This window comes from Erpetoichthys calabaricus, chromosome 1 (assembly GCF_900747795.2).
Source record: "Erpetoichthys calabaricus chromosome 1, fErpCal1.3, whole genome shotgun sequence".
Taxonomy (NCBI): domain Eukaryota; kingdom Metazoa; phylum Chordata; class Cladistia; order Polypteriformes; family Polypteridae; genus Erpetoichthys; species Erpetoichthys calabaricus.
This window is the reverse complement of record NC_041394.2, coordinates 341,542,864-341,565,422: the sequence shown is the minus strand read 5'-3', so window position 1 is coordinate 341,565,422 and position 22,559 is coordinate 341,542,864. Positions and strand designations below refer to the sequence as shown.

The 22,559-nt window shown below is 40.9% G+C and overlaps 1 protein-coding gene across 2 annotated transcripts in view; it reads left to right on the top strand.

The window, feature by feature from the left end:
* The window catches only part of LOC114665113 (gastrula zinc finger protein XlCGF26.1-like), a 131,134-nt gene that overhangs the window by 67,606 nt on the left and 40,969 nt on the right, over positions 1-22,559 (top strand). The window contains exon 2 of one of the 2 annotated variants that reach the window (XM_051925577.1): positions 104-2,317. The exons of the other annotated variant lie outside the window; for it this stretch is intronic. Coding sequence (XP_051781537.1) covers positions 104-1,050 — 947 coding nt within the window. The 3' untranslated portion in view covers positions 1,051-2,317. Of the gene's footprint in view, positions 1-103; positions 2,318-22,559 lie in introns of those variants that run through there. 2 annotated transcript variants of the gene reach the window in all.

Genomic DNA, 22,559 nt, shown 5'->3' with positions numbered 1-22,559 from the left:
AAAGATTGTTCATAATTTTAACCAGCATTTTAATGTTATTTAATGTCAATAATAGGACAGTGGGTTGAAAATATTTTTTTTTCCCTTTTTAAACTTCATACAGGAAACAAAGACCACTGCTGTTCTGAATGTGGTAAACGATTCTACAAAAGCAGTCATCTTCAGAGCCACACTAGAATTCACACAGGAGAGAAACCATATTACTGTTCCGAATGTGGCAAACAATTTCGTGTAAGGAGAGATCTTCAGAGCCACACTACCGTTCACACGGGAGAGAAGCCATATTGCTGTTCTGAATGTGGCAAACGATTCTGTTACAGGAGTGGTCTTTGGAGACATAAACGGATTCACATGGGAAAGAAGCCATATCGCTGTTCAGAGTGTGGCAAACAGTTCTGTGAAAAGAAAGATCTTCAGAACCACACTACAATTCACACAGGAGAGAAGCCATATTGCTGTTCTGAATGTGGCAAACGATTCTATTACAGCAGTGGCCTTTGGACCCACACAAAAATTCACACAGGAGCAAAGAAGACATATTGCTGTTCTGAATGTGGCAAACAATTCCGCGAAAGAAGTGCTCTTCAAAATCACACTACAATTCACACAGGAGAGAAACCATATTCCTGTTCTGAATGTGGCAAACAATTCCATTACAGGAGTGGTCTGTGGAGACACAAACGAATTCACGCTGGAGAGAAGCCTTTTATTTGTTTGGACTGTGGCAAACAATTCTCTGACCGGAGTACTCTTCAGACCCATATTAGAATTCACACAGGAGAGAAGCCATTTTCCTGTTTGGAATGTGGCAAACAATTTTGTGACAGGAGTAATCTTCGGACCCACAATAAAACTCACACAGGAGAGAAGCCATTTTCCTGTTTGGAATGTGGCAAACATTTCCGTAACAGAGCTAATCTTCAGAGCCACACTAGAATTCACATTGGAGAGAAACCATGTTGCTGTTTGGAATGTGGCAGAAAATTCTATGATGACGGTGATCTTCAGAGGCACATTAGAATTCACTCCAGAAAAACGAGCATACTTTAGGAATCAAGAGTGAGATTCATTCCTGTCTTAAAAATTTTGCAAACTAAACAATTGTTGAGAAATTAGTCTCTTGAAAAAAGCCCTAAAGAGTAAATTAGACATGAAAGGAGGAGGAAGGAGTCAAAAGTCTTGATGAGTACTTTCAAATAGTGGGCCTTAATTCTGCAAGATTCATACTAAATCTCATCAAGGCAAAACTACATTGTTCATGTGAAAATGATGAAGAAAAATAAATCATAGTGGATGAACATCAAAAGCGCTCAAACCCCTGCCTCGGCACTAGGGTAGGTGATGAAGATAACAACTTTGAAATGGTCCAAATATGTTGCTTGTGTCACACACAATAGAACACACACTAATTAATGGCTCTGTGGGAGGGCTGAGAGCACGAAAAGTTCAAGCAAAATTCCAATAATGGAAATTGCAGTATTCCATATTAACATACCTTAGCTTCACAATGCCGAACAATAAACTCAAAACTTTGGCTAAAGCACAAAAGTTAAGAAGGTACAAATGGAAACACACTGAATAGGAATAAGGGATTAATACAAAAAAGTTCTATGGTGGACCTGAAAGTAACTATATCACCTAACAAAAAAGAAACTGAGGAATGTTGGGGAAGCATTGATGAAAATTCTCAAAAGTAACAACAAAGAAAGAACACAGATAACTAAACTACAAATGGAAATGGAAATAACCCAATTGCAAGAAATGTCATGAACTGTGGTAAAAGCAGAAGAGTTCAAAATACAAATTCAAAACTCCTGCTAACTGGAAGACATCCAATCCAGATGTACCTAACTTCTAACAACATCTAGAATTAGGATTTGGCTAACTGTAAAAATATGATAATGTAACAGCTAGAGATGACTACATAGCGTCTCACTACAGGGAGTGGCCTTCCTGCTTTCAAAACTGTAAAAACCAACATACTTGTCACTCTCTCAGCACATCAAGAGACTTATTTATTATCGGCACGAACAACATACAATGTTTTAAATAGACCTCAGACCTAAATGTTACTTTTGCTCTCCAAGAAAATATTAAAACATACAAAGACTTGGTATCCTTGACTATAGGCCATTTATCAGCCAAGAATACCTTCTTCTCGTACTGTCCCTAACTATTGAGTGGCGCCGTCACTCTCAGCCTTAAAACCCCGCAGCACAGAGCTAAATGGCAAAATCTCCAGCTACTTCAGGTGCTCTTAGAAATCTACATTATTACTTCAATCATTCTAGACATTAAGACAAAGCATAGAAAGATGAAAACATGTTACTATTTATTAAAGAACAATAATAAGTAAAAGAAAATAAGATCAATAGTAAAGTCTGGATAAAATAGTTTTAAAAAAGCTTACTGAAAGGAATCAGTGATGTCAAGGATGAACGTCGCAGGGCGGCGTTTGATTTAGCAATCGATGTTCATGAGAATGCTGTTAACTGACGATCAGATGAAAACTGGTCACACGTGTCTTTGTTTTATTCTCTGACGTCGCTCTTCCATCGTCACTGTTTCCCTTCTTCTTCTGCTGATGTTTCTTTCAAAATGAGGCATATTTATTATAAAGTTTTATGGATGAATTTTGCTCCCCAGGTAATAAAGTTCTTTGATATTGCCTCAGTCTTCCTTTCCCAGGCTGTAAACCCAATTGTTGTCCCAGATATCCATCCATAAAGTAATCAATAGCCTGAGGTATCAGCTCAGGCTTCCTTTTCCCAGGCTGTAAACCAAATTAGCACTAAGCTATGAACAACTGTTATAAAAATGAGGTATAAGGAAGAGGATATGCCTTTTTATTATAATGCATCCTACATTTGAATTCATCTTGTTGGGATTGAGCAAAATATAATACAGAATAAGATGTAGATTTTATACACCATAACAATTGGCTAACTAAAAAGATTACAATATGCAAGCTTTCGAGGCAACTCCAGGCCCCTTCTTCAGGTGATTACAGATGATTACATCTTGCCTGAAGAAGGGGCCTGAGTTGCCTTGAAAGCTTGCATATTGTAATCTTTTTAGTTAGCCAATAAAGGGTGTCATTTTGCTTGACTTTTCTCACCCTTCATTAGGAGTTTGTTATCAGAAATTTGAAATTAGAAGATACTTATTGTTGCTTGGGATTTATTTAAGGAAAAAGTCATAAGTCAAGATCGATAGATAGACAGTAAGTGGAACAAAAAAGGATCCTCAGGAGCTCCCTCGCAACACAAGAAAAGTCCAACCATACACCAGTTTGTACACTCCGGCCTTACCCTACAGTTTTAGAATAAGCAACTGGCAACAAAATGATCTTCACAAACAGTGCACCAAAAGAAGAAAAGTGCAGCCTGCCTACCAACAATTTTACAAGAATTTGTGAACATAATTTACACACCAAGGTCAGGAGCAGACATGAGCTTGAAGTCCACTACACATGGACTGTAGATCAGCAATAACCTGATGAACTCCAAGGCCCCCACATGCACAAAGTATTAAACTACAAAGGAAGAAAATCCAAAGCAACCTTCCTAATAAACCCTGCTCCACGATTCAGAAACAGTAAAGGAGTGGCAGAAACTCCTCCACCTTATGCAAGGATTGAGCCAGAACAATACACTAACTGACAGGACCAATAACTTAAAAAAAAAATTAGACTAACACAAAAGCAAAATCTTGTGTCAATGCAACAAATATGGTGGGGAAATATCAACAACATTCCATTAGATGGCTCTTAATGAGTGACCTTTGACAGAAAAATGAGTGCCTAGTCATGGCTGAAAAAGATAGTGGCCTGTGCACAAGGAAGGAGAGGGCATCATTAAAAAAAATCTAGCACAAGAGAGAAATGCTATTTCTGCCACAGAGAGCTGGACACTATCAAACATCCGGTTGCTGGGTGTGCAGTACAAATAGCTGACCGGCTAATTCAATACAATTTCTGAAGAAAAAAAACAACATACCAGCAGCAGGGAGACACAGAGACCACAATCCAGATCACATCACAGACAGTGAAAAGGTGTTAGACACTTGGGATGCACCAACTCCAACTAACAGAAAAAAAATGCCTGAAAATGGGATATAATTATCAAGGAAAAACATAGTCCAAGAAAGCCTGACATCAAATGGTATCAGTCTCAAGTGAATACTCGTTACAAAAACAACCAGGAAATGAAATCCAGTGTGTACCAAATGTCAAACAAACATTTAAATAATGCCAGAGTTGTTGGGATCTTTATTTAGTTGCAAATTATTGAAATCTTTGAAGATTTCTTGTTGGAGACACAGGGCACTTTTTATAGACCTCCATGGAGGGTCCGGTTTCAGAAATTACAAAGTAGAAAGGAGAGCTTTGCAATTGTCCAGTTTTTCAATTGATCAGAGCTCTTTACAAAAAAAATTAGATTTAAACAACTAAACTAAATGAGAGCTCCATTTTTGCAACTGAGCTAAGAAAACCCATTCTGACCAAAACAAAAAAACAAAATCCTAAAAGAAGGCATTCACCTTCCCCCTTCCTTCTCATCCAGAATGAGCACAACATGAAACACCAGGCTTATCCCCTCTCAGCAGAGTGCACTATGACATTTTTACAGACACGCTGAAAATGTTGCTTAATCATTATCACTCAGTCAAGGTTATTTTCTTATAGAAATCAAAAGGTGTACTTCTGATTAAGCGAAAACACTCAGAATCCTGCATTGCTTTTCAGCTTTCCCATCAAACAATGCACTCGTATTTAGTTTTAAAAGACTTTCAGGGTAAGGCTTACCACTTGAAATCTGTCAGCTTTCAAAACTGAAGGTATGTCTCATACAGAAGCTTTATGGCTGTGCTAATTGTAATGAAAGATTCTGACATCTGTGTGGCAAACCACACAAAAGCGGTGCTTGTCCTGCTGATGTTAACGTGCTAAATGTTTCTGCACCATTAGCATTTTTCAAACCCACTGGAAAATTCATACCTGAGAAAATGAATTGGGAACTAAGCGGGAAAAACTTGAGTGAACATGTGCAGACATGAATGGAACCTGCTGTTAACTCTTTTAGGGCTAATTTTTTTTTTGTTTCTTTTCTCCCAGGGCTGAATATTTTTCCAAAAACTAACATTTTTTAAAAAAGAACACAAAGCAATTGTTTAACATATCAAATCAACAAAAAATATTTACTTTTGACAAATGTTACTGTCTTGCATGTTGTATGAGCCTGCATACTCTATGATTTCACATCCATATCACATACATTTTACACAGCAAAGTCTGATCTCGCTCAAAGCAGCCAATTCCAGTCATTGCCACACTGCACTCCTTACAATATGTGTTGCTTTGGTGCCTATTTTTCAATTGTCTGTTGCTGCACTTTCTAACATATATTGTTAGTGTGTACTGTAGAGAGACAAGTCACCCATTTGCCATCGTGCCATGCCACTGCCACCAAGTGTTCTGCCTGCATGAAAACCGTATTGTCACCTCTTTTCATCTTCTGAAACTTTATGAACTTTATGTATGGCATTAAAGCCTGGCTCACCCCATGGGATTTGCTTCTGTTTATTACAGAAGTGAATAAAACTTTGCAGCAGCACGTACCTAAGCCACCAGGGGACAAAACACGTTTGGACCAATGCTCCCTGAAGTTACATCACCAGTTCTGTCCCATCTCTATTTGTAATGCCACAGCGCACTTCATCTCGTCTTTCGTTGTGGGTTTCCACTTTGAAAAACGAGAATGCGATGCAAACGCAGCCCGCGATTCAAAATAAAAATCTCTGCCTACCTGTTTGTCTCGTCTGACAGTAGCTGAAAAGCAGCATCAGGAGAGAGCAGCCTGAAGTACAGCAGCTGGTGATCTGTCGTGTCCAACAGCAAGCCATGCCGTCTTGTAAACTCCGGTAGCCAGATCGGCTCTCAACGGATCAATGTCTGTGTATTTATCCCATGCGAACCTTGCCGTAGATGCATCGGCTGCGCAAAGGCACTCAACTGGCAGAAGATCCACTGGCGCGGCATCGGCTGGTGTCTGATCAGCTGATGCCTGCTTCTCACTCTCTTGCTCGATCTCCTGATCACTGCCAATAAAATCTGATTCTGAAAAATCAAGAGTCCGACTCCGCGATAATGCGCAAAACAACGTCTGCCAAGTGTTTTCTTTTCTGCACTTGCTTCGCTGCCTTTTCACATGTCGGTGCCATCTTGCCTTTGTTTACATTTCGCAACTCATGCACAAGCAAGGTTTAGTTGCCGAGTCAATGAGTCTAGCATTCCTCCAAGCACAGAGGGAATGCCTGTGGCGTGACAGTGAGATTTGTCGCCATTAACAGCTGATTGTCGCCCCCTATCCCTGGATGTCGACTTTTGTCGACATTCGCCTTCAACCCCTCCTGTCGACAAAAGTCGACATCCGCCCCAAAAAGAGTTAAGCAATGTTGGACTGGCAGTAAAGAGAAATGTTTTGAGGAGTTAAGAAAATACGGAATGAGTGAAACTGACCAGGAGATCACTACAAGTGGCACAAGTCCTCAACGGAAAATCTCTGGTAAAAACAAGAACTAAAGATAAACAAGTAGCACAGACCCACTTATGTCCAAAATGGATAACAGAAGGTTAGGTGGCCAAGAAAATCCATGCAAAGAGAGAAGGGGCATCATTGACACAGGAAAATGTGGCCCAGGAAATGAAGGAAAACCTCCTGGATCTCACTGAGACAGACAAGTAGGGAGAAGCTGCAGGAGCGATGATTAAACTGCGCTGAACACAACCTTATATTTAAGGTAAACAGGTCAGTAACTGAAATAAAGCAAAGTACCAAGAGAGAAGAGTCAAGTTAGCAGGGTCACAAACGGTGCCACTCCTCCCTAATCCTCTGGACTGCAACCGCTGGAGTTACAAAAAAATGAAAAGACGTCAGACCAAGTCACCTGAGCTGTCTGTGCACTAGCTGAGCAGACCTTTAATGATCTGGTTAGTCACTATCGATTAAATACACAACAATACACGTTAATGCTAACAGAAGTTTGGACACCCCTGGTCAAAATGTTTGTTACTGTGAATAGCTAAGTAAACAATGAATCGATTTCCAAAAGGCATAGAGTTAAAGATGACACATTTTTTAATAATTGAAGCAAGGTTACTTTTTATTTAATCTTTTATCATTTACAGTTTCAAATTAACAAAAAAGGAAAAAGGGCCTGAAGCAAAAAGTTTGGGCACCCAACATGGTCAGGACTTAGTAAGACCCCCTTTGGCAAGCATCACAGCCTGTGAACACTTTTTGTAACTAGCTTAAGAGTCTTTCAGTTCTTATTTGGGGATTTTCGCCCCTTCGTTCTTGCAAAAGGCTTCTAGTTCAGTCGGAGTCTTGCATGCACTGCTCTTTTGAAATCTTTCCACGGATTTTCAATTATGTTTCAGTCAAGGGGACTGTGAGAACCATTACAAAACCTTCAGCTTATACCACCTGAGGTGTGTTTCAGAACGTTATTCTGCTTGTAGAAGCCATCCTATTTTCATCTTCTGCTTATTTTACAAATGGTGTGATGCTGGATTCCAGAATTTGCTGATATTTCATTGAATAAATGGGAGTGATCTCTGGGCCACTGGCTGCAGCATCAATACACGATTGTCCCACACCCCATCCTTAACAGTTGGAGATGTGTCCTCTTCGTGGAATTCTCCGCCATTTCTTTCCTCTGAACATATCTTCATACTTTTACACAACTGTGGTCAAAAAACTGTATTTTGACTTCACCAGTCTACTGGACTCATTTCTGAAATGCATCAGGCTTGTTTAGATGTTCATTTGTAAACTTGAGTTGCCGATTTTTATGAGGAGGAAAGAGGAAATGCTTAGTTCCGCTGACTCTACCATGAAGGTCATATTTGTTCAGGTGTTGCTGCACAGTTAAACAGGGCACCACCACTCCAGAGTCTGCTAAATCTTCCTGAAGTCAAATGGGGGTTTGATTTGCCTTTTTAACAATCCTACAAGAAAATGTTCTCAGACTTTCATACCTTAACCTGACCTCCAATTTTCCTGTTAACTGCCATTTCTTAATTAGATCACACACTGAGGAAAGGGCTACCTGAAAACTTTATCTTCTTGTTTGTAGCCTTCTCCTGCTTTGGGGGCATCAAATATTTTATTTCTCAGAAGGCAAGGCAGCTGTTTAGAGGAGCCCATAGTTGCTGATTGTTGGAACAAGATCTGCGGAATCCAAGTATTTGCATATACAGCTTTGAAATGTGCAGCACCCGGCCATTCCTAATGATGATTATGAACAAGGCATAGCCCGAAAGGAGCTAATGTAGAGTCTGAGACCTTGGGAAATGTTATCTGAGACCACCAATCACTTGGGATGCCCAAACTTTTGTATGGTGCTCCTTTCCTTTTTTCACTCTACAATGGAACAAGACAAAAATAATACACATCTTGCTTAAAATGCTGAAACGAGTGTCATACCTGTTGGAGATCAGTTCATCTTCCACTTACTTAACTGTTCACCGGAAGAGAAATTCTATTCCGATTCCTCCATAGGAAAGTACAGGAAGAAGAAATCAGAAACCCAGCTGCCTAATAAAGGGATTTGGGCCACATGCCTGTAAGCAGAATGAAGAAAGCTCCCCTAGAATGGAAACATAGTGACCTGCCAATACCAAGGATGACACGGAGTCCTCATCTGTTTGGCTCATCCCGGTCATGACTATCAGCAGTGGTGGGTTGAAGGGGCTCCCGGTTGGACTCGGTAGTGTGGGGTCGACACAGTCTCCCTCTAATGAACTTTGTCCTCTTCATGCTGTGACTGTTCATCTTTTCCACATTTTTGTCTTCTGTCCTCACTTCTTATTTCTCTTTAATTCACTGAAAGGCACTATATATGCTATGATTTAATCCCTTGTTTTGGCCATGTAGTCACCAACTCAAATGCTTCTTCTAAGACTCCATCTGTCATTCTTGATAAACTCTTCCCTTCACACTTGTTGGTCCAGTCCTGGTGTCTCTCATATTTCTGTAATCTCCACTGGTCACTTTGGGGTTGGTCACCTCTGACACAATCAGATGATGTAGTGGACCCATCTACTGGGTGAGGTCACTTTATTAAACCACCCATGTCAGCACCAGCATTATGAGACCAAGTCAAGTGAACAAAACATCTAAAAACATCAGTGGACAGAAAATTCACAGTTCAGAGACATGAAGGTTCGGTGGATTGGAGATGCTCAATTTGCCCCTGGTGTGTGTGTGTGTTTGTGTGTGTTCATCCTGTGGTGAGCTGCCATCCTGTCCAGATGTTGTTCCTGCCTTGCAGGGCATGACTGCTGGGAGAAGCTCCAGTTGCCCCACCACTCTGCTTAGGATGAGCAGGTTTGGAAAATGGAGAAATGCAGTATTGTTTTAACAATGTTTTTGTTTCTCACTTTTCTCTTTTAGTAACATTTATGTGAGAAACATGTTTGAATAAAAAAAACAATATTATGTGGTCATTGTTATTTGTCTGTTTATGACTCTGCTATCATTATGGTAACATTCCTCTTCTGGGGTCCCAGTGTGGTACACATTTTCTAATTTAGGTCCTCGGAGTAAAATGTTTAAGACCCCCACTGGTGTAAAAACTAGAGAAGTGATTCCCAAATTCAGCTTTGGAGCGGCTACAGCTCCACAGCAGTTTCACAAGGCAGCACTATGAAGACTTCAAGAAATGTTGGACCAGCCGATGTTCTTAAAGGAGCAGGAGGAGCATCACAGTGTGCTTCCCATCCAGGGCCGAGAGGCTTCTGAGTATATATGGACAGGGCTGAAGCAGAGTCCAGTTTTTATTTTTTAAGGCTGCTAATAACCGTTTATGGACTGAATTAACATCAGGTTAATAGCTTTTATTATTTATTTTTTCTTTTTGTCTTTATTTTTAGTTTCTCGTATATGAATTATAGGGAAAGTATTGTGATCGTCCAAAGATTTGATATCGAGATTTTGATGAATCTCAACATTTTAGACCTCCCCGAGTCCAAAAATACCATTTATTGAATTATATCTGTGTGTCTGTCTGTGTGTGTGTGTAAACACGATAACTTGAGTACGCTTTCACTTATGTCAACTAAATTTTGCATACAAGTATTAAGTACAAAATGTAGATTTCTATCAACTTTTGGGCTATTTCCGTTAATTGGAAGTGGTACTTTACCTTTTATTCATGCAGTTGCACAGTTCAATTTATTCAAATTTACTTTGATAATAATTGTTCAATATATTATTAATTTGAGTTGTTGTTGATGGTTCTTTAATGTCCATCCATCCATCCATTTTCCAACCCGCTGAATCCGAACATAGGGTCACGGGGGTCTGCTGGAGCCAATCCCAGCCAACACAGGGCACAAGGCAGGAACCAATCCTGGGCAGGGTGCCAACCCACCGCAGGACACACACACACACACACACACCCACACACCAAGCACACACTAGGGCCAATTTAGAATCGCCAATCCACCTAACCTGCATGTCTTTGGACTGTGGGAGGAAACCGGAGCACCCGGAGGAAACCCACGCAGACACGGGGAGAACATGCAAACTCCACGCAGGGAGGACCTGGGAAGCGAACCCAGGTCCCCAGATCTCCCAACTGCGAGGCAGCAGCGCTACCCACTGCGCCACCGTGCCGCCGGTTCTTTAATGTACGTAATATAAAAATGTAATCATTGTCTTGCGCTTTACTCCTCAAATATCCATCCCCATATCTGAGTATACAAGAAAGTCGAGGGGAGACCACTCTCGATTTTTCCCTCATTTATCAACCGTCTCCAAACAGCTTGATTCTGCACTTCCTTGCCCATCAAGACCTTTTCCTTCTTATCTTCTTTTACTTCATCCATCCACCTCCCTTGCTTTCTCTTCTCCTGGACTTCCATTCCCATCACTTTTTTTGTCCACATCTTCATTGTCTCTCCTCCTCAAATGTCCAACCACTTCAACCTACTCTCCTGTACTTTCTTAGATATCTCTTCCACTTTTGTTGTACCTCTGATTGTCTCATTTCTTATTCTGTCCTTTTATGTAACTCCACACATTCATCTCAACATTCTCATTTCTGACTTATCTAATTTCTTCTCCTGCACTTCCTTTACTGCTCATGTTTCAGCTCCATACATCATTGCTGGTCTTAAAGAACTCCCCTTTAGCCTTCACCTCAGGTCTTTGATCACACAACACTCCTGATACCTTCTTCCAATTCTTCCATCCGCATTGGACTCTGTGGGTTAACTCTGCATTTAAATCTTCATCTTGTGCTACCACTGATCCTTGATAGTTAACCATATCCCCTCTTTTGAGGAGCTCTCCCTTCAGGAGAACTTCTGAATCCTGATCATCATTACACTACAGATATTCCATCTTCTTCCTATTTCTCTTCAACACTCTATCTTCCATAGCTCATCTCCACTCTTCCTCTTCTTATCTTGTGCTACACAACACAATGTCATCAGCACACATCCATAACCATGAAATGAGAAAGGGTTGCAGCGTTTTTAAAAACAATACACAACTTGTGTCATGAGGGCTCCAGGCGAGCTCAGCTGCATCGCTCCAAAGATGATTGAGGTGATTCGCTGAACACCCATCCACATGCAGACTCCAGCAGGTCAGTCAAGTGCTTCCTTCACGCCTTGGAGTTGCTGATTGCAGCCCCTGTGCCCAGAGACACTTTTTATAAAGATGGCTGTACTGGAGAATGGGAAGATCAGACCGGAGAGAGAGAGATTCAGATTGGGAATAATGGGCTGAGATTAATGTGGAGTAATGGAGGAGACAGGATTGTGATGAGCCCGTGTGATTTAGAGTGGAGGCAGGTGGTCAGGTGTAGGCCCGTGCTAGTGAGGACAGCCCCACAGATACCAATAGACTGGCAGGTGGAACCCGAACTAAGATTAATGGCTGACTGCACCTGTCAGCAGGTGTCTCTTCTTGCTGCAAGGGCCACACTGCATTAAGGTAATTCACTGATCACCTGTCCACAGAGGAGACGGAGCAAGAAACAGAGGAGATGCCAGATCTTGGAAGGAAGCACTGGTGCTCATGTTGTAAACGAGAGAAGATCTGTCTTTAGTTCTGACCTCATTCTGTTGAACTGTAACCTCCACAGAGCACCAGTATTAACTTTTGGATTTTTTATTTATTTATCAACTATAAGTTTCGCACTTCACTGTTTTTGCACATGTCTGAGATTGTTTTTCAGTAAAAGTACTTATCACTTTGCACCAACCTTTGCTGATTGTTTGTGTCCTCCTTTGCTAGGCTCATCCCAGTTACATTATTGACAGTTCTGGGTTCAACAGATGCTAAAGGATGTGGAGCTAATCCGGATCACCAAAAAACAGATCAAACAGGTAATGGCTTAAGGACCTGCTCTAACTGGGATCTTGTCTACTACCCCAACTGGGGTCCTCATATACATCCTGGACAATCCTCACATACTTCTCTGGTCCTCCTGTCTCCCTCACGAACTTCCAGACCTCTTGACATAGCATTCCATCATAAGCCTTCTTCAAATGAGTAAACACCAAATGTACAAACTTTTCTGTTTTTCTTGATTCTTCTCTATCAGCAGTCTCAATGCAAAGACTGCATCGGTTGCTCTTCTACCTGTCATAAACCAAACTGCTCCTCCCCTAAGGTGGTCTCCTCCTTCCATTTATTCTTGATCTTATCAAGCTCACGGAAGACCACACCTTGCCCATCTTTCTTTCTTTCTTTCTTTCTTTTTTTTTTATTTTATTAATTTTACTAGCTGATTACCCAGTGGCTTCGCTCACTGAGTGCAAGGGAAAAAAATAAAATGTAGCATTTATAAAATAAGTTTGTTAATTGCCAATTTTATTTTTCAACAAATAAAGAGCATTTACAATAACATAGAAATCAATATAAACAACATTATTAACATCTTTATCATATGAGAATATGAAGTAATATATAAGAAGCACATTGCAGATAAATAAAAATTATTAAACAGTAAAATCTTCTTCTATAATACGCTACCGTGGCTGTTCATTTGTCTGTCCAGGATTTTAAATCACCTGTAGCACGCAAACCATTTCACCTATTGACATGAAATTTGGTACACATATACTACATAACGTCTACGATTGCCTGCGGGGTGATGAGTTTTATCACTCTTTTTATTTTTAATTTTATTTTATTGTAGAATCAACTCTCGGCAGCGCACAGCAGGGCGGCCGTGCGCGCATGCGTACAGGCGCTGTGCTCATTCCCTACCGCCTTCGCTAATCATTCTTGAGGCAGATTGAAGATTTAAGTGCTAGATTAAGTGAAAGGTTAAAGAAAACGTAGTAAGTTATCGCAACACAAACACTGACTTAATCAGTTTTAACGCAAAAAGATGCAGACGAAAAAAGAGAAGCAGCGGGCCGCTAGGGTGGAGTAAAGAAGAGCTGCTCAGGAAGCAGCAAGCGCATCAACCTCTGAGCAAGCGAATGGTAAACGTACAGAGAAAGAGGATGACAGCTAGGAATGCTCAAGTCAAGTGTATTCACTGCACGGCGCCGTTAGTGGTATTTTGATAGAAGAATTTGAACAACATCTAAGAAGCGTAGGCCTATAAATTATTAAACAGTAAAACATTAACATTTAAGAAGTAAAGATACATTAAGTACTACTGCAGTGCTTTCGGGTATACTACATTTTTTGTTTGCCCATTACGTGCATAAATGTATACATTTTTTGGTGTACCTACCCGAGAACACGTGACAGAACTGACCGTGGGAGAAGCATGGATTTTAAACACGCGTTGAGTTCATCCACTGGTGTCCCTCATGGAATAACTGGTAATGTTTGACGAAAATCTCCTGCGAGTAAAACGGCAGTACCTCCCATTATTTTGGTAGGATCTCTGAGATCTGGCATTGCTCTGTTCAAGGCTTCATAAGCTCTTTTATGTGCCATGGTGCACTCATCCCAAACTATATCTATCTATCTATCTATCTATTATCTTTGAATGTTACAAGACTTTTGCCTTTCCAGAGCCGTTGCGTATGTTGCAAATTGGATTTTCGTCGTGAGTGAGGTTCAATGGTAATTGCGATGCCAAATGTGCTGCACGGCCTCCATCTAATAATGTAAAAGCGATTCCCGATGACACTACAGCCAGAGCTATGTCACCATTCGCTCTCTCAGCAAGAATCAGGTTTATTAAGAATGTTTTTCCTGTTCTTCTGTGGTCATACGTAATTTCCGTTAAAAACGCGAAAAGAATTTTATATATGTAGATTGTAATCATCCATACAATTCGATCAAAACCTTGCCCATCTTTCACCTGCTTTATCTGACTAAAATCCTTTCTGGCCTTGTTCCTAGTCTTCACTATTCCAAAAATCCTTCTCTCTCCCTCTTTGGTTTCCAGTTTTTCATACACCTCCTCTAAAGCTTGTGCCTTGACTCTCGCTACTCTGTGCCTCCTTGTTTCTCTGCCTAGACTTTTCCCTGCCTTCAATGACTGGTACCATGTCTTCTTTGCTTTCTTCCAAGCCTTAATCACATCCTGCATCCCTCTGTTCCACCACCATGTCTCTCTGTGTCCAGGTGGGCTCTTCCCTGTCATCTTACTCAACTCCTCTTCACCAGCTCTTAATATAACTTTTCTATTCTTCCCCCACCATTCCTCCACACTCTCAAATGACTGAACTCCATTTAAAACCTTCTCCCTAAACCTGTTCCTACACCCTTCCTCTAATCTCCACCACTTTATCCTTAGTACCGCTTGCTCTGGTGTTATTCTCCTGCTGACTCTGAGCTCCCAGTCCATCAGCACCACTTGATGCTGCACTTTCACACTTTACTCATTTCTGACCGTATAATTCTTTATCACTTTCAAATGAGATCTTCTGACCATCAGAATGTCTATTTGTCTTTCTCTTCCTTTACTACTGTAAACCACAAGCTGATTTACTTTCTTTTCAAAACAATGTATTAACTATGAGCAAAACAGATACTATGGCAAAATCTATTGTCCTCTTCCCTTCCCCTTTTCTCTCTTCTCTCTTCCCCTCTTGATCATCTTTCTACTCTTCCCCATGTTCCCATTTAGATCCATCCATCCATCCATTTTCCAACCCGCTGAATCCCAACACAGGGTCACGGGGGTCTGCTGGAGCCAATCCCAGCCAACACAGGGCACAAGGCAGGGAACCAATCCTGGGCAGGGTGCCAACCCACCGCAGGTCACACACAAACACACCAAGCACACACTAGGGCCAATTTAGAATCGCCAATCCACCTAACCTGCATGTCTTTGAACTGTGGGAGGAAACCGGAGCGCCCGGAGGAAACCCACGCAGAACATGCAAACTCCACGCAGGGAGGACCTGGGAAGCGAACCCAGGTCCCCAGATCTCCCAACTGCGAGGCAGCAGCACTACCCACTGCGCCACCGTGCCGCCCCCATTTAGATCACCACCAACAATTACCTTTTATCCTTCTTGTACCGCCGTAAGCTCTTCATCCATGTGTGCCCAGAAAATGTCTTTCTCCTCTTCCTCACAGCCCACTTGAGGAGCACATGCAAAAATGATATTAACTACAACTATCACTCCTCCTTTTCACACTGACAAGACGCTCTTTGAGTTCTTTGGATACTGTGATAATTGCACCATTCCTCCTCTGCTCATTGGCTCCACTGTACAACAACTGAAATTCTCCTCCCAATTCTTTTACCTTTATCCCTTTCCATCTCGTTTCCTGCACACATCTATCTATCTATCTATCTATCTATCTATCTATCTATCTATCTATCTATCTATCTATCTATCTATCTATCTATCTATCTATCTATCTATCTATCTATCTATCTATCTACATGAATCTCACACTCCTTTCCATCAATTCTGCCAACTCACTTCCTTTTCTAGTCATTGTCCCAACATAGTTTCCCCACTCTTACTTTAAAGTACCCATTTCTTTCCCCTCTCATATCTTCTTCTTCTTCTGCTTCTTCAGAACTAATTTCTTTAGCTGAGCCTGCCTTTGGCCCAGTAGCCATCACTAAATTCCTACAGGAGTTAGGTTAGGGGTTGCCAACTCCAGTCCTGGAGGACCACCGTGGCTGCAGGTTTTCATTCTAACCCTTTTCTTAATTAGTGACCTGTTTTTTCTGCTAATTAACTTCTTTTGAACTAATTTGAATTAACTTGCTCTTGAAGACTCAGACTTCTTAACTGTTTCTTTTTCCTTAATTAGCAGCCAAACAATAATTTGCACCGTGACAGCAGCAACAAGCCATGGAATTAAAGAAAAGGTTTAATTAACGACAAGCACCTCATTAAGCTGCTGGTTGGAGTGAAATTGGTTGGAGTTTGAGGCCCTGACTTAGCTACTCTTCTGTTGGCTCCCTCACTTCATATTTTATTTCTGTTTGGGTGCCACTTAAGGAAAGAAATGAAGCAACTCAGAGGAACGATGAAGAAATCTTAAAGAAGCAATTCAATTAAAATGAATTAACAGCACAAACAGGGCACTCATTAAAAAAGGGTGAGAACGAAAACCTGCAGCCATGGTGGTCCTCCGGGACCGAAGTTGGCGACTCCTGATCGCCAATGCGTACACCTTAGCATTTTCTGAATCTGATTGGATTGGTGCCATCTTGATGTCATTCCTGACACTAACCCTCTCTGTTTATCTGGGCTTGGGACCCGGCAGCGAGTTGAGCGGGTTTAAGCACTTGTTGGCTAAATTGTGTTTTCGCATTTCCATTTTTTTTTTCAAATTATAGATGAAATCTAATTAAAATTTTAACAATATTGAATCCTTTAACTATGTAAATATGGCATCTACCCATCATTAAAAATAAACTAAGTTAAAATGAATGTTCTTTTATCACAGGACAACATTAAACCTCAGAGAGCCGGCACTCCGGATTACTGTGAAGTACAAGTGCGCCCTCCTGTGGTCATCTGACAAATCACACTGGTGTTAATTGCAGGCCTCTCCGGCTCTCTTTTAGGGTTAACAGTCATTTCTTAAGTTTCATGTGGACTGACAAAACGTTTTTGCAGTGTGAAATCTTAGCAGACTCAAGCTAGGAGCCATTGCACAGCCATTGCCATAAGCCATTGCACAGGGTGAAGCAATATGGCTCCTGTTCTTTAACCCTCGTCTTTGATCTTCATGTCAGTCTGTCTAAGTGAGCTTCGATGTGATCAGCTTTTACTGATCCAGCTCTTTACTGTCCTTCACAGGACAAACACTGTCGGCTTGTAAACAAGGTTACTGGTAACAGAATGGGACATTTTGTAATTAAAGACGTCAAAGTGTAACTCTGCTGTTTCAAATGAGGGGCACACGAGCAGGACCGCTGGTGGACTGGCATGGGTTGAACTGTAAAGATCATCTGGATTATTATTATAAACTAGAGATTTGGCGCGCGCTACGCTGCGCGTTGGATGACCACAGTTGAAGGACTCCCTGTTTAAACGCGCCTGGCAGTCGTGAACTGGGTCCTTAATCGCACCGCATTTGATTTTTGCATGGGAAACAAAATTTCAAAACAAAACCCATGATTCACGAAGTGTGGGACGCAGACTAATCAGAATCGTATACATTGTGTAAATGGTTGTAAGGAAGAGGAGTGGAGACGCGTCGTTGCGGTAATGTCTGTGAGTGGTGAGTGTCAGTTTGTTGCGAGCGAGAACGGTGAGAGCGTTCACTCGGAGTTTCTTGGGAGACCGTACGTTTCTGTATATTACGGTTGTTTTGCAATCGTAAGGACCTCTCGTCTGGTGTCTCATTGGCACGCTTTTGCCTCTTTCTTTCGCGATCACGGCGTAATGTGTCTTCTCTCTCTGTAGGGGTTTTAGTTGCCTTTCGTTGTGCGGCAGAGACGCGTCGTTGAGCTAATCTGCGTGAATGCTGAGTGTCCGTTTCTTGCGAGCGACTGGCACGCCTTTGCCTGTTTGCTTCGTGATCACGCTGTGATGTGTCCTCTCTCGCAGGAGCAGGTTCAGTTGCCTTTCGTTTCGGCATTGTTCGATAAGGTCTCCTCCGTACAAGTGCACATGGGTAGCTGAAGACGGAAAGGCATAGTCGGCTGGAAGGGAGAAAATAAGAAAATCGCGGCTTGAAACACCCATCCGACTCAGACGCGGGGCTCGAAATACTCATGTAGCAAAGTATAAATGTTATTTATAATTTTATTTTATTTATTTTTTTGTTATGAACTTCCCCAAAAGAGTTGATCCCTGTAAATAGTTAATAGTATATCAACAATATAATATGTTGTAGTACGGGCGTTAATTAGCGTCACACCTCATAACCTGCATACACCACGTTTTTGGCTCTAACGCCAGAAGGGCGGTGGACGCTGTAAGGGTAGGTTGTGGTTTCTGTTTCTTTAGTGATTTGTTTATTTCATTTACTTTGTGTTAATAATTTATAATCGATTTCATTTATTATTTAATAGAGAGAGGGGAGAAGACGTTAATGTGACGCTCTGTCTATTTTCTTTACTTTTGTTTTGAAAAGGTATGCTATATATATATATATATATATATATATATATATATATATATATATATATATATATATATATTTTTTTTTTTTTTTCTTTAATTTTCATTTGTTGAGAATATATAATTAGGATTTTTTTGTATAAAGTCTATGTGTATTGTAAATAGTTCTCTTTGGAAAATTGGATTATTTTTTTTTTTGTAAATAGTTTTTATATGTAATGTGTTTGTATAAATAAAAACGCGAGAAGCGCGGTGGACGCTGTAGGAGCAGAGGGGAGAAGACGTTAATGTGACGCTCTGTCTATTTCTTTACTTTTCTTTTGAAAAGATTTTCGGCAACAGGAAAAATAAAAGCAAAGGGGAAAGAACGGAGGGGGGTAAGCAGGAATTCTGAGAGGTGAAGGACTGGGGCTTTTCTACGGGGCGGCTATACAGCCAAAAGGAACCCGGACCCGGACACGGACAGCGCACTGGGCTTTTATTATATAGATGTATGGGTACTGTGTGCATGGATCTTAGCTGTAGTTAAACATCATCTCTGGACATTTTCGCATCTAAACAGGGTGAAGCATTTGTTTCCTCCACAACATGAAGACCTGCTATGAGAGACGACCACAAAAAAAAACCCTGGACTTTCAAACACCAAAACTGAGATGTGTTTGAAAGTCTCTGGACTGACTGCACTGTAGAGAGCCTGCATGTTGTGTAAGAGGACATTTGTCACATTCCTGACCTCTTTTCTGTTATACAGTATTCAGTCAGTTTGCTCTCTGATCACAAGTCACCTCAGCCTGGAATCAGGACAAGTCTCAGATTGATGGTGGCTTTGAATCCTGAATCAGGATTTAATATGCAGAGGCTTTCATGCTGAAAAGTACCCCACAAAACAACACACGTTCCTAACTAAAAGAAGATTGTCTTTATTGAGCATGCTATAGTGCCTTTCATATCTCTCTATTATAATACAAAAAATTTTGGGTCGAGACATGAACTGCTCGGAAAGACACTTTGACATCCTGCGAGACTAGACTTTACAACCTTAGGAAGCAAGACCCATGAGACAGTGACATTTGCATGTCACGCCCAACTTAGAAACAATTTAAAACAAGATCACGGACATCTAACTTCTCAGTTTTTGGAATGCTTTTGGTAGACACACTTCATATGCCCCCAGCTCTTAAAAATTGTATATGTTCTAGATGGCACGTCAGCAACTAAGCGAAGAAGAAAGAGCAGCTATGTGCAAATTCTGAAAATAAGGAAAGTAATAATCAGCCCGGACCAAGTGGAATTAAAAACCTCGTTGGTCCAATCGGGGTCAGAAATAAAAGTCTTCATAAAGACGTTCAAAAACGTTGGCGTTATACACATGCAGAGCAGGTTAGAGATTATGAAAGTAGAAAAACTCGAAAGTCTCAAAAAAAAAGAAAGTAAAGATCGCATTAGCACAAACAAACAGAAATTATTAGTCGGTGAAATAACGGAACAGCAAAAAGAGAATGAATACATGGACATAAGTGATATGTCAGAAGTATGTAGATATTGTTTTGCTTTAAACTTTAAATTGGAGACTTGTAGATCGTCAAATTCGTGTTGCCATCATGGAAAAGTAGTGTTGCCTCCCGATGAAGAGGCCTATCCGCTAGAATTAAAAGATTTGTGAAATCCACAAACACTACAGGCAAAATATCCGAATCTACAATAATGTATTCCCGTTCACATCATTCAATACTTAAAATGTAGATTTACACAATAATGGACCATACATTATGAGAATCTGTGGTCCTGCAACAATTAAAGCTACCACAAGTTTAATTTCGAAGAAACTACAATTTGGTCAGGTTTATATTTATGATCACGGAGAAGCGATGCAACATAGAATTGAAAGAGTATGTAACAATTCCCATGAAAATAACAATGTCTTTAAATTGTATATCCAGATAACCAAACCCAGGGGTGGGCAAGCGAAGTGAGCAGGGGGCAGAGCCCCCTAGTTTTCATTATTTTAAAAAATCCTGGCCATCAAAGGCCAATTTCAAACTCCCCATCAAAATTGAAAGACCTTTGTTCCACGGTTGTGTCTGATGCTCTGACCCTTCAGCCATTCTTCATTCTCACTGCTCTTGCCCTTGACTGGACGCTATATGACTTTCCTTTAATGTTCACAATCATCTCGAGGCCTGCTGGTCACTTCCAGACCTTTAAAATCTGTCAGTCCAGACATGAAGTCTCCCCTGTTGAGCTCATCTTAGCCTCTGAAGTTGCAGTGCGTGTGGCGCCCCCTGTCTGTCACTGCATTTTAATTCAAGTTTCTACAGCCCTCATCACCTTCCTGTAGTGAAGTTTGTCTTCTTCGTGCTGTCTCTCTTCATCTTTTTTCCTTGTTCATATAAATGTATTATTATAATTATTACAATTATTATTATCATTTTCCTTCTCCATATAAATGTATTATTATTATTATTATTATTATTATTATTATTATGTCCTCCCTTCGTATTTCCCTTTCATTCTTCAGGTTTCAAATTTTTCTTTGTTGCACTGAAAGACACCATGTATTTAATCTGTTGTGTTTTTCTAAGACTCCATCTGTCATTCTTGATAAACTCTTCCCTTCAGACTTGTTGATCCACTCCTTCCATTTTTTCTCATGTTTTTATAAACTCTTCTAATCACTTTGGGCCTGGTCACCTTTATCAGGGCCATGATGGAGACTCTCTGTACCTGTCATGATCAGGTGATGTGGTGGACCCATCTACCTGGTGAGGACACTTTATTAAGTCATCAATGTAATGGTGGTCACTACCATCTTGACAGCCAGTCAAGTGAACAAAAATGAAAAAGCGTCAATGGAGAGAAGATTCCTGTTCATATTCATATAATGATCCTTCATTTTTAATGGTAATGGTAAGGACTGTCCTGGTCTTAAGGCTGAAGCCAAGCTTGGACACAATGCCAGTCCACCACTGCCCACACCCATAAAGTGCCCATTATGAAGAACCAATTAACCAAAGATGCAGGATTTTGGGAATCGGGAGGGAAACTGGAGAACTTGGAGACAAATCCACAATGCACAGCCAAAAGGCAGATGTTAAAAGTGTGAAAGAAAAATGAACTGCTTACAAGCTACTGAGGGTTAAAAGCTGACAAAGCTGTTTTGCTCTCATGGCAGGTTATTCATACAGGCGTCTGTCAGAAGACACGGTGCAGTACGCTGACCGAGGACAAGTTCCTCTTTAGGAACCCGTCTGTTAGACACAGGAAAGATGACCCTTCCTTCTTTAAGGTCTATCTGAAAAGTAAAAAAAAAAGAAGAACAGATGGCCCATTAGCGTAATAAAATAAAATGCTTAAGTAAATGATATTATGTTTTTTGATTAAGTAAGGGGAAGATGAAGGAAGAAGAAATTATAAAAAGCCAATCGAAAAATGGAACTTTGCTCTTCTGCCTTGCAGCAAAGAATCCAGGTACTCATCTGTGACTGAATAAAAATCGATTTGATTGAACTATTCCCGTCTTCCTCGTGGGGGGGGATTTCTTCCATAGAACCCAGGCACCTGGACAACTGAGACACGGGAGTGAAGAGATTAGCAGTCACTTCCAATCTCCAGCTTACATTCAACACTTCAAATTGACAAACTTAATTGGGGTCCATGTCATGTCATGTTTGCTCCACAGCCTTGCTTGCTTTTCTACTTCAGGCTGATTCGACATTTTCAACAGTTTCAGACAACGCCACTGTGTGGCCATTGAGAGGACTGCACATTCACTGGGAATGACATATGAGGGGTCACCTAATGGTGGGAGGTTTTTCCGTCTCATATCCAAGGTATGGAGGTCAGCTCTCTGCCAGATCTTCTCAGTGTTTTCTTGGTGATGAAATACCCATTGATTACTACTGTCCAGGAGGAAAGTTAGGGTGGCCAGCAGCAACGCATCTATGTGAGGTGCCCAGAACAAAATGACAGATGAACTCCAGTGTGGTTCACTAAATTTTCTTCTTCATTTGGAACTGACAAGACACCT